This window comes from Pelophylax lessonae (genome assembly GCF_965119305.1).
Source record: "Pelophylax lessonae genome assembly, chromosome: 2".
NCBI lineage: Eukaryota > Metazoa > Chordata > Amphibia > Anura > Ranidae > Pelophylax > Pelophylax lessonae.
Window position 1 is genome coordinate 122,793,406 of NC_138769.1, and position 12,870 is coordinate 122,806,275.

Genomic DNA, 12,870 nt, shown 5'->3' on the forward strand with positions numbered 1-12,870 from the left:
ACAGGGAAAGGAGGAACCTGACCCTTGATCGAATAAGCCTGAACAACCATCTGCCTAATCCATCTTGAAATGGTCGCAGCGGACGCAGCCAAACCTTTGCAAGGACCGTCCTGAAGGACAAAAACAGAGTGCGACATCCTGAAGGACTCAGTAACCGTCAGATAAACCCTTATCACCCAAACCACATCCAGAGAGTGCAAGGCAACTTTGTGATGTTTTGGCTTAGGACATAAGGAAGGCAACACAATGCCTTCATTCAGGTGAAAAACCGACATCACCTTAGGAAGAAAGGATGGATTAGGTTGGAGGACCACTTTATCCCTGTGGACCACCAAATAAGGTGGACAGGACAATGCCGCCAACTCAGAGACTTTGTGGGCAGAAGTGATAGCCAATAGGAAGGCAACCTTCTGCGACAAAGAAAAACAGAGAAATCTCCCTAATATTCTCAGAAGGAGGCTTTTGAAGAAGAACAGACAAAACCAGATTAAGATCCCACGGCGTTAACGGGGATCTCCTCGAAGGGGCCAGATGACGCACCCCCGGAACGAATGTGCGAATCAAACCATGAGTAGCCAAAGGACGTTGGAAGTAAATAGCCAAGGCCGAAACCTGGCCCTTGATAGTACCAAACGGCAAGCGCTGCTCAACCCCTTTTTGTAAAAAGGCCAAAACCCTAGCTATAGAAAACAAGCGAGGGTGCAGTTGTAGCGATTCACACCAAGAAATGTACGATTGCCATGTACGATGATAGATCTTCCTAGAGGTCGACTTCCTGGCCTTCAAAAGGGTAGGAAGCATCAAATCAGAAAGACCTCTATCCCACAACACCTTGCTTTTAACAGTCAAGCCGTTAAAGCCAGCAACCGTAAAGCAGGATGGAAGATCGGTCCTTGAGATAGTAGATCTTCCCGCAAAGGAAGACGCCATGGAGGATTCACGACAATTTTTACCAGCTCTGCGTACCAAGACTGCTGAGGCCAGTCTGGTGCCACCAGAACGACCGGAATGCCTTCCATCGCCACCCTGCGAAGAAACCTTGGCAGGAGCACGAGCAGAGGAAAGGCATAGATCAGGCGATATTGACTCCAAGGAGCCATCAGAGCGTCTGTGGCGTCAGCTAGAGGACCCCGAGACCTAGCCAAAAGTCTCTGAACTTTCCTGTTGAGGCAAGCCGCGAACAGATCCCCGTCTGGGGTCCCCCACCGGACACACAGGAGATGAAGCACCTCCGGATGCAGGGACCACTCCCCTTGATCCAACACCTGGCGACTCAGGTAATCCGCTTGCCAATTCTCCACACCTGGGATCTGGACTGCGGAAAGAGCCGAACATTGTGTTCCGCCCATACCAGAATCTCGGCCACCTCCTTGGACGCCAGGGCACTCCTGGTGGCCCCTTGATTGATGCAAGCCACGGCCGTGGCATTGTCTGACTGGACCCGAACCGAGGAGCCGTGTAGCCGACTTGTCCAGTGAAGCAGGCAGAGCTTGATCGCTCTCAGCTCCAGAAAATTGATCAGAAAGGAAGACTCCGATGCCCAAGTCCCCTGAGCACAGAGCTTCCCCAGCACTCCCCCCCCAGCCTGATAGGCTGGTGTCCACTGTCCAAAACACTGGCAGGAAGGACTTGCCATGGCACAGGACAGATGACTGGATCCACCAAGAGAGCCAACTTCATGAGATGGCTCAACCGAATCTTCTGGTCCAATGACCGAGGATCTCTGTTCCATTTTGTCAGAATCTCTTTCTGTAGCTGTCTCGTGTGAGACTGAGCAAACGGGACCGCTTTAAAAAGGTCGAGACCATCAGACCCAGGGCCCTCATGCAAGCCCGCAAGGAGGACTGATCGGCCTCCATCAGCAATTGGACTGCCCTTTGCAACTCCTGAAGTTTGCAGAGCAGAGTCGAGGATCAGCCCCAAGATAGGTGACCCGCACAGACCAAGTCAGGGCAGATTTGGTGACATTGATCGTCCACCCCGAAGTCCTGAAGGGTCCGAATGGTGATGGAGATGCTTTCCAGCAGATCCGAATGGGAAACTGCTCACAACAGGAGATCATCCAGATACCCCACAAAGGAGAAACCTCGTCGATGCAACAAGGCCAGCACAGGGGCAAGGACCTTGGTAAAACGTCTGGAAGCCGAGGAGAGACCAAAGGGTAAAGCCACGAACTGAAAGTGCTCCTCTGCCACCGTGAAGCGGAGAAATTGCTGAGGTCTCTCGAATATGGGGACATGGAGATACGCATCATGGAGATCGATGGAAGCCAGAAAATCCCCCTGATTCAAAGATGCCACCACCGACCGAATGGACTCCATTCGGAAATTCTGCACCCGCACAAAGCGGTTTAGAGCCTTGAGGTCGAGGATTGGACACACCTTGCCTTCCTTCCTGGGCACGGTGAACAGGTTTGAATGGAAACCTTGAGTTCCTGTTGGGGAACTGGCACAATCACCCCCAGGAGATCTTGCACAGCCTCCCGCAGATCCTTCATACGCTCCGGAGACAGGTGAAGATTTGACTGAAAAAACCTGTCCCCTGGCCGGGACTAGAATTTGATCTTGTACCCCGAACAAACCAGTTTGCGAACCCATTTGTCCTGAATGAAGCAAGTCCAGGGTTTCTGAAAGAAGCGCAGACGTCCCCCCACCCCTAATACGGGGGAGGGCGCACCTTCATGCTGAAGAGGACTTGTCTGCAGCACCGGACTGAGTGGCCTTGGACTTGCCCCAGCGTTTCTTAGCACCTTCAGAAGTTCTGAACGGCTTACCCTTTTCTTGCGCCCCGGAGGCACGAAAAAAACGTTTATGAGCAGAAAAGGAGGGACCCCACTTGGAGGATTGAGGAAGAAGAGTACTCTTCCCGCCAGTCAGGCCCTTGATCAACTCAGCCATTGAGTCACCAAACAACCTGTCTTCCAGAAAAAAAAAGCTAAGGCTTTTTTAGAAGCTTGGTCAGCTGACCAGCTCTTCAACCAGACCATGCGTCTTTAAACGATGCCCACATCCCAAGACCCTGGCCACCAGGGGAGCCGCATCCATAGACGCATCACACAGGAACACCAGAGCCTGGATCACCTGGTCCAAAAGTTCCAGCTGTTCCGGGGGAACAGTCTCGGGGTTCAAAGACTACTGCAAACCCCTAATCTATTCCGTCCCTGTCTGAGACTAGCACAGACATAAAAACCAGTTTCAAAATGGAACCCGCCAGCACATGTAGATGGCAGGAAAGGGATTCCACCCGCCTGTCCACTAGATCCGTAAACACTGGGGAATCCTCCACAGGCACAAGAGTAGATTTGTTTGATCTGGAAACAGGATGGTCCACTTTAGGTGGCACCATCCAATGGTTGGAAACCTTTTCAGCAAAAGGATACCGGCGTTTAAAGCGTTTTGGCACCACTAACACGTGCTTAACGCGCCGCCATTGCTCATTCACAATATCGTGAAAAGTGCCAGGACAAGGGAAAACCTTACCAGCTTTCTGAGACTTCTGGGAGCCGTAAGCCACCCGCGTCCCTGCCGGCGTGGGCTCAGTATCCAATTTTAAAGTACACCGCATTGAAATAATTAGGGCTTCCACCAAAGCGCGTTCCCGCACTGCAGCTGAAGACAGGTCCTCTTCACCATCTGACTGCTAGGATAGCGACCCCTCAGGAAGGGGAGCATCCGGGGCAACCACATCAGCCTCTGAATCAGAGGACACCTCCACAGATGAAGAAGGCAGCGGTCGTTTATGGCTATCAACCTCTTTCATGACTAAATAAACTTTATTCGCCACACTTTCCAGGGCAGCCGAAATCGCGGCCAGCGACTGCGATCTGGACTGTCCGGAAGTCGCACAGAGTGGGTCTGAGGGTGAAATTCCAGTTTTGGGACTCAATAGTGCAAATTGCAAAAAACTGAGTACTATAGCTTTAGGAAAGCCGATTGCGGTATCCAACGCCGATCGCAGCTGTCTGCGGGGAGACCCTTTAAACCAAAACCGAAAGCAGAAAGTGCAAGGATATGCCCGCAGGGACCCTCAATACTTTACCACCTCAAACACACGGCCTCCTTGATCTTCCACAGCATGGAGAGAGAAGCAGGAAGTGAAATGACCACACAGGAAGTGATGTCGCCTGATAGGGATACACTGCCAAATATAGCACCAGGGCAACACAAAGATGGACGCCCATACAAAACAATAGGAAGCTGCAGGGAAAATGGCTGCCCCATACAAGTCTATGGGGGAAAAAAAATTACATTGCCCACACCTAAGTTAGCGGCGAACACGGCCATCCTAGAGACCGACACATGAAGGCCTCAGGAACCACAACAGGAACCAGCAAGCCCAAGGTACCATGTCACACCCCCACCCCGAGTGCCAGAGCACTCCAGACATACAGCCCCCGCAGGGAGAGGGAAGGACACAGGGCAGACCAGGGGGGCGATCTCTTGGGAGGCACAAGTCCCATTATCCCCAGGGGAGGGCCCACATCCCCCCCCCCCAAGGCCAGCAGGGGCAAGGGGGGCACAGTTACTCACCATACCTGGGACCAGATGGGCTCTGCTCCAGGCAGACTCACTCCCACCCGAAGTGGTGGTGCTGTCAGCCAAGGGGTACGCTGAAAATCAGGGCTTCCAGGTCATTGCGTCCTGGCGAGGCATCAGCTCGCAGGCTCGTCCCCCTCCGGACAAGGGGGCATCGTCGTGGCTAGGCCTAGGTCGGAACTATAACCTGTTCACGCTGGAAGGCCAGACTGGGGGGACCATAAGGATCTAGATTATCCAGTACGAAGCCCCAGCTGGCATCGTTGCTTGTAGATCACCAGGAAATTCTTCCCTGAACAATAGCTAGCAAGTGAGTAAAGAGAATAAAATAAAATTTTCTGATAGGAAAAAAAAAAACAAAAACTGATACTGGAGTCTCAGCAGGAAACCTAGGTCTACTCCTTCTCTAGGCAGAAAACAAACTGATGTGCTGGGTTGTGCAGTGGGGGTTTATGCCTGGAGGGACAGCCCCCTGGGCATGTGTATTCAAATTCTCCTGCCTAGACTACTCTTGATGGGAGGAGCATAATCCCACTCCGCTCATGGAGAGGAGGCTGCGTCTGTCGATTGACGATAGAGAAAATGTATTATATATATAATCGCTTTACTCTGCTCCTGTAAAATGTCCAGCTACCTTAGCCAGAAGCCTGCACAGAGCTGCAGGTTAAGTTACAACTAGCATATTGCCTGGAATATGGCACCTCTTACAAACCTAAAATTGTATCTTTTGTGAGATAATACATGGTTCAAAAAAAAAAAAAAAAAGATAGGCTGGGAGTAAGGAAGTTCTTATTATAATGAGATTGGTCACATGAGTATAGTATAGGTAGTCCCATCTACTTGGCACTGAAATGTAAATATGTGCACTGGCATGCCTACCTCAGCATTTACATAACAGAAGCAGGTAATGAGTAAACCGAGATCTTTAACATGTTGTCAGAATACCTGAACAGTGCATTTGTTTAAATGAAAACCATGTTTGGATATTTTGGGACAGGCTCCTTCAAGAAAAGTTGAATTAAACAACTGACTTTTGTCAGAGCGGCAGCACCGAACATTGCTCAAAATTCAAGCGGTGCATGTAAAATGCAATTCAATATGGCGACCTAGAGGGTTTGTACACAGAATGTGTACAGAACGACCCCCCCAGAAATGCAATTTCCTGCTTCTGCGATTGGCTCTCTTATTTTCCCAGAAGTCTGCCTAAGATACAAATCAGATTTTGGAGCATCCCCTGCAACAAAAATTGCATTTAGGCCTCATGCACACAGGACGTCTGCTGTTCCTGGACGCAATGGTAGTGGGTTTTCTTCTGCCTCTAAAAGCCTATATGTTACATGGACACACAGGCTAACATACAGGAGCGTTTACAGGCAGGAACTTTTGCACTTTACCGTACATAAATATTTTTTGAAAGTTTTGGTGTCTCCGTTCACACATAGGCGATTCGAATCGTGGGCGTTATCGCCGCGATTCTGCCCGCAATCCCAGAACCGAGGAAAATTGCGGGACAGGTTTGTGTTGCCATCATTTCTTGTACAAAATGAAAAATGGTGTGAAGGCGCTTAGTTATAGGTGATATTAAATATTTATATCTTTTTATCTGCTGCCTCTTGAGTTTTAAATGGAACAACAATTAAAAAATGTGAATGTGAAGGGTTTAAGGGCGCTGATAGTCAATATTAATCAGCGCCCTTAAACCCTTCACACTGCCATAATTTCCTAATGGCACCCTAAACGTAGATCAGTTTTGAGTGCAATGGACGCGCTGCAATTACGCAAACAAACTCGCGCAATGTGTGTCACCCAAAAGACGTTCCAGGACATACGACTCGTGGCAAAAATCACACCACGTTTAAGGTGCCATTAAAAAATAATGGCACTGCAAACGCGTCCCACATTTTGAAAGGGTTCTGCCCATGATTCAAATTGCCTATGTGTGCCTAGGGCCCTATTTACATATAGGCATCCTGGATCACGGACAGAACTGCCATGATTCTGCCCGCGACCCTGAATCGCCGGAAATCGCGGGACGTGCTTGCGATCCCCATTACTTCCAATGGCAGCCGGATCAGTGCAATTTTGCCACAAATCTCGCCTGACGAATCACGGTAAAATCGCGCAAAAAGAATTGCGGGAGGCCCGTCACCCAAAAGTAGTTCCAGATTAAACTTGTGACACCAGACAGTGAACACTAGATGTGAACGGAGCCGAAGACATGGAATCTAAAATGTGATAGCAAAGATATTAGGATTATTTAAAATTACTCAATAAATATTTTACAGATGGGAAACTCTGGCAGATTTCTGAAGTCTTCATACCTGACTGGAAGGTGAAATATAGTCTCCGGGACATGAATAGACACTTTTTTTAGGCAGGTCCAAGTGAATATTAGACTGAAAGAAAGAAAAATCAATTTTTAAAAAGGGCAAATAAAATATCTGGTCACTATAACACATTGAATAACCTAGGTTTAAATCTTTAAAAATTATTATTATTATTATTATTATTATTATTATTATTATTAAAGAAATGTGTATTCTAGGAAAATTTAAACAGGTTCACCCCAAGTACAAAGTTTGCAAAGACCCTGAAAATGCCTGCATACTTCCTTGGTAGCCGTTGGGGGGGGGGGGGGGAGAGGCAAATCAGAGGAGTTCATCTTTGCTAGGAAATATGTCCCTCCTATGGGTTATTCAGCTGTGTGTGTAATCTTATTCGTCTTGCTATTTCTTTGATCTTGTAGAAAGCAAATGTTCCAATTGGAGCTACCCACTTGCTTGCTACATTTCTTTTAACCATATGTCATCCAGGGCAGTTTTTTTTGCCATGTTTATTTTTTTACATACCTGTTAAAGATATCAGCATTTCTTTGCTAGAACAATTCTCAGAACCCCCAAACATGATATATGTGCAATATAGGAAAAAAGGACTGAGTGTTAAATACCCAATCACCCAGCGCTTATATAGTTATGCGGCAATATTTCATGTGCATAAAACTTAGTTAGGAACCATAAAAATCCAAAAGCAGCTGCCTAAAATAAACTGACATGTAAAAAAGGTGCGTACCACTAAATGATAAACACAAGCAGCGCTAAGTATACATACACTCTATATGAATACAGCTCTCCTTATACACAGTCCATGCATAAGATAGTGAAACAAAGTCCAGCATGAAAGAAGTCCATCACCCTAACAGGATTCCAATGGGGTTGTGAGGAGAAAGTGTACACTTTATAGGAGATGCCGATCAGCCTCCACCACACCGCGTGCTCAACCCAAAGGTAATACTCTTACCGGATATCAAAATATCACAAGCCCATAATAGGTGATGTTCTCTCACATAACTTCATCGGACTCGGCATACATCAATCACAATCACGGCTGCAGTGTCCTCCAAATCCGTCATGTGTGTAAGGGAAATAAAGATGCACATAGGGCAATATCGTTCAGATAAAACAAGCACCTTTATTAATTAAACCTCCTCCCATTACACTCACATATAGATAGGAAACAAACAGCATATCATCTGAGGCAATCCGAGGCCTGCCGGCCGCTTACCGGACTCCCGCCCGCTGTTCGGCGTCCCGGAAGTTGCCGATCGTCGTGGCTGGACAGCGTCTCGTTGCCTGGGTGACCGCGCAAGCCACCGCTCTAACGCGTTTCGTCAGAGACTTCTACGGAGAGCGTGCTTGCGCGGTCACGTCACTCCCATTTATCTGGTCCGTCCGCCCGGCGTTAACCACCTCAGTGCCATCGCTACTGCTGCGGTAAGCCTAGGGACGGCGGAACCGGCTCAAAGTGAATCTTCAAGCCACCAGAGATACCTCTAACAATGCTTGCAGTGTCAATTCAGAATTAGTTCCTCGTAATGAGTAGGTGTTACCACCCTCACCACACCGGAACCTCCCACTGCCATTGTCCATTGATGCCGCACCCATAGTATCTCAGTATCGCTATGTCTATGTGTAGAGAGATCGATGGCCGATGGCAGTATATTTATCAACAATAAAAATGTTCGCATTATGATATCCTTACACAGTACTGCCCTAATTATACATGTGTGAGGTGGCAAACATACATATGTATCAAACCTGCTGACATATTCAGTTTACCCATCAAGATCTCATATATTCATATGTCTCTAGCTTGACATGGTGGGGATCCACTTATTGGACATTATATTTCCATACAATCAAAGAGGATCATATCAACATAAACATACATTAAAATGACTAATGATTACCCGCATATATTCATGTGAAGTGCACATAGTAAAACAAATAACATATAAAATATCTTAAAAAGCCATAATATAATTTCATATATCAGGCACGATATAGAATAGAATAAAAGGTCATAAAAAGCACACAAAGCCTAGACACCCTACCTCGGGGTAATGGTACCGCCCCTGGGGTGAACTTTTTGATTCTGGCCAGATCTGCTACTAATGCACATAACATATTAAAAATGTTTTAGAGCTATTATAAAAATATTAAAAAAGTGGACCAAAGCTTGCTCAAAAAAATATAAAGAAACAATCACTGGCTGCAAGGAATCGTAGCAAGCGGACACATTGGTTAACTGCAAAAAAACCCCATGCATGCAGTGTAACTGATCTTATCTGTGAATATCTCAGTAGTCACTTATGAAACAATTCACGTCTAGTTCCACGTTCAGGCCTCTCGGTTGGAGCACATCTGTCAGGTAGATCCCGTAGGTTTCCCTACGTGACAGTTCCCTCACCATATTGGATCCCCTCCAATTGGGGTGTATCCTATCGACTCCCCAAAACTTCAGGCCTGATGGGTCTTTATTATGTTTCTGCCTAAAGTGAAGAGGTACGCTATGATCTTTATCACCTTTAATAATCTTAGCTATATGCTCGGACACTCTTTTTGTTAAAGTTCTTTTTGTGCGTCCGATATACATAAGGCCGCACGGGCATTCTAAGCAATAAACCACGTGTGTTGTTAAACACGTGATACATTCCTTGATGTCGAACTGCTGCCCCTTTGCACTAGAAGTGACATTTCTTATTCCGCGTACATGTTCTTTAACTTGTTTACAGGATGTGCATCTTCGACATGCATAGAATCCCTCAGGGTCCAAAAACATTCTAGGCCTCGTAAGGGGGGGGGGGGGGGGAATCTATGATTTTCTGTACTACTTTGTCACCGAAAGATGTACCCTTCCTATATATAAAAGTGGGGTTCTGAGGAATCACCTTTCCTAATAGCTTGTCCATGCACAGGACACCCCAATGTTTTTTGAAGATACTCTCAACTTCTTTATATTGCTCACTGTAATTGGATATGAATCCCCATTCATGGTTGTTGTTCTCTACTGGTGCCTTGTTTCGCAAACATTGCTCCTGTGAGTAACAACCAACCTCCTGTCTGGTAGTTTCCAGGATAGATGAGGAATATCCTTTCTCTATGAAGCGATTTTTTAGAAGCTCAGATTGTGTTACATAATCTTCATCCCTGGTACAGTTCCTCCTAATGCGGAGGAACTGACCCTTAGGGATGTTACTTAACCATTTGCAATGATGCCCACTATACATGGGGAGGAAACTGTTCCTGTCGGTGGGTTTGAAATAAGCTTTCGTGCCCACCTCACCATTCTGCAGGAATATTTCTACGTCCAAGTAGTGGATGCTTGTTTGGCTCCAACTAAAATCCAGCTTAATATTATTCGTGTTGTTATTAAGGTACTGCATATATTCGCTTAATGATTGTTCGGTACCCCTCCAGATCAGGAACAAATCATCAATGTACCTTTTGTATAACACTAATTCTGATTTTTGATTGTAATAAATGAAGCGAACTTCCCACTCACTCATGAAAAGATTGGCGAGGCTGGGGGAATACTTAGCCCCCATCGCCACGCCCTTCCTTTGAGTGTAGAACTCGCCCCCAAACCAGAAATAGTTATTAGAAAGACAAAAAGACAATAGATGGCTTAAAAATCTTTTTTGTGGGTCAGGTAAATCTTCCCTCTGGCTGAATGCCCAGTTGAGGGCTAGGAGAGCGTCCTCGTGTTGGATCACTGTATAAAGTGAGGCAACATCGGCCGTCACTAGATATACATCTCCTGTATTCAGTCCCTCCAAAGTCCTTAACGACTTTAAAAAGTTTTTTGTGTCTTTGAGATAAGATTTGGTACAGACTACTGAATCTTGGAGAAAGTGATCCAAGTATTCTCCTGCTCTGGCCGTCACGGAATTAATACTATTTACTATTGGTCTGGGTGGTGGGTCGTTGACATTCTTATGTATTTTTGGGAGCGTATAGATAGTTGGCACCCTGCTGTAACTCGGTACCAAGTATCGCTTCTTTTTTGTCAACACACTACTGTCATACCCATATGTAATAAGTAGGGTTAACTCATTCCGTGATGACTTGGGGGGGGTCCCCAGCCAGCTTCTGATAAGTATCAGTATCTGCCAGCATCTCAATTAATTGATTATGGTAGTAATCCTTCCGCACGATTAACACCCCCCCCCCACCCTTGTCAGCGGGGTGTACAATTACATTTTTTCGTTTTTCTAACGACTCAAGTCCCTCCTGTATATGTCTAGGATTGACATTTTTTGGTTCAATGTTAGCCAAATCCTTCAGGACCAGTCTTTTAAAAACATCTACACAATGGTTAGACGGTTGCGCCAGGTTAAATAAAGATTTATTTTTCAACCCGCTGTCTATACCTATTGTGTATGTAGGTTTATTAGCAAGCTTCGGTCTACTATCGTTTAAATAATATCTTTTTAGATTTACCTTTCGGATAAACTTGTGTATATCCATATATACCCCAAATTTTCCGATTGGTCTTTTTGCCGCACACTTAAGGCCTGCATTTAAAATATTTGTTTCCTTATTGCTAAGGGTGATGCCTGCAAGGTTATAGATGCCACCTAATCCTTTACCCTCTTTCTTTTGGTGGGTCCTCCTCCCTGCTCTGCATCCTCTAAATTTTCCCCTATCCTGACCCACAAAAAAGATTAAGCCATCTATTGTCTTTTTGTCTTTCTAATAACTATTTCTGGTTTGGGGGCGAGTTCTACACTCAAAGGAAGGGCGTGGCGATGGGGGCTAAGTATGCCCCCAGCCTCGCCAATCTTTTCATGAGTGAGTGGGAAGATCGCTTCATTTATTACAATCAAAAACCAGAATTAGTGTTATACAAAAGGTACATTGATGATTTGTTCCTGATCTGGAGGGGTACCGAACAAGCATTAAGCGAATATATGCAGTACCTTAATAACAACACGAATAATATTAAGCTGGATTTTAGTTGGAGCCAAACAAGCATCCACTACTTGGACGTAGAAATATTCCTGCAGAATGGTGAGGTGGGCACGAAAGCTTATTTCAAACCCACCGACAGGAACAGTTTCCTCCCCATGTATAGTGGGCATCATTCCAAATGGTTACGTAACATCCCTAAGGGTCAGTTCCTCCGCATTAGGAGGAACTGTACCAGGGATGAAGATTATGTAACACAATCCGAGCTTCTAAAAAAAAAAAAATCTCTTCATAGAGAAAGGATATTCCTCATCTATCCTGGAAACTACCAGACAGGAGGTTGGTTGTTACTCACAGGAGCAATGTTTGCGAGACAAGGCACCAGTAGAGAACAACAACCATGAATGGGGATTCATATCCAATTACAGGTGAGCAATATAAAGAAGTTGAGTGTATCTTCAAAAAAAATTGGGGTGTCCTGTGCATGGACAAGCTATTAGGAAAGGTGATTCCTCAGAACCCCACTTTTATATATAGGAAGGGTACATCTTTCGGTGACAAAGTAGTACAGAAAATCATAGATCCCCCCACGAGGCCTAGAGTGTTTTTGGACCGTGAGGGATTCTATGCATGTCGAAGATGCACATCCTGTAAACAAGTTAAAGAACATGTACGCGGAATAAGAAATTTCACTTCTAGTGCAAACGGGCAGCAGTTCGACATCAAGGAATGTATCACGTGTTTAACAACACACGTGGTTTATTGCTTAGAATGCCAGTGCGGCCTTATGTATATCGGACGCACAAAAAGAACTTTAACAAAAAGAGTGTCCGAGCATATAGCTAAGATTTTTTAAAGGTGATAAAGATCATAGCGTACCTCTTCACTTTAGGCAGAAACATAATAAAGACCCATCAGGCCTGAAGTTTTGGGGAGTCGATAGGATACACCCCAATTGGAGGGGATCCAATATGGTGAGGGAACTGTCACGTAGGGAAACCTACGGGATCTACCTGACAGATGTGCTCCAACCGAGAGGCCTGAACGTGGAACTAGACGTGAATTGTTTCATAAGTGACTACTGAGAT

At 45.9% G+C, this 12,870-nt stretch overlaps 1 protein-coding gene across 1 annotated transcript in view; it reads right to left on the reverse strand.

The window, feature by feature from the left end:
* The window catches only part of TP53I13 (tumor protein p53 inducible protein 13), an 81,138-nt gene that overhangs the window by 33,532 nt on the left and 34,736 nt on the right, over positions 1-12,870 (reverse strand). Inside the window, exon 2 of the mRNA XM_082247411.1 lies at positions 6,857-6,931. Coding sequence (XP_082103537.1) covers positions 6,857-6,931 — 75 coding nt within the window. The remainder of the gene's footprint in view (positions 1-6,856; positions 6,932-12,870) is intronic.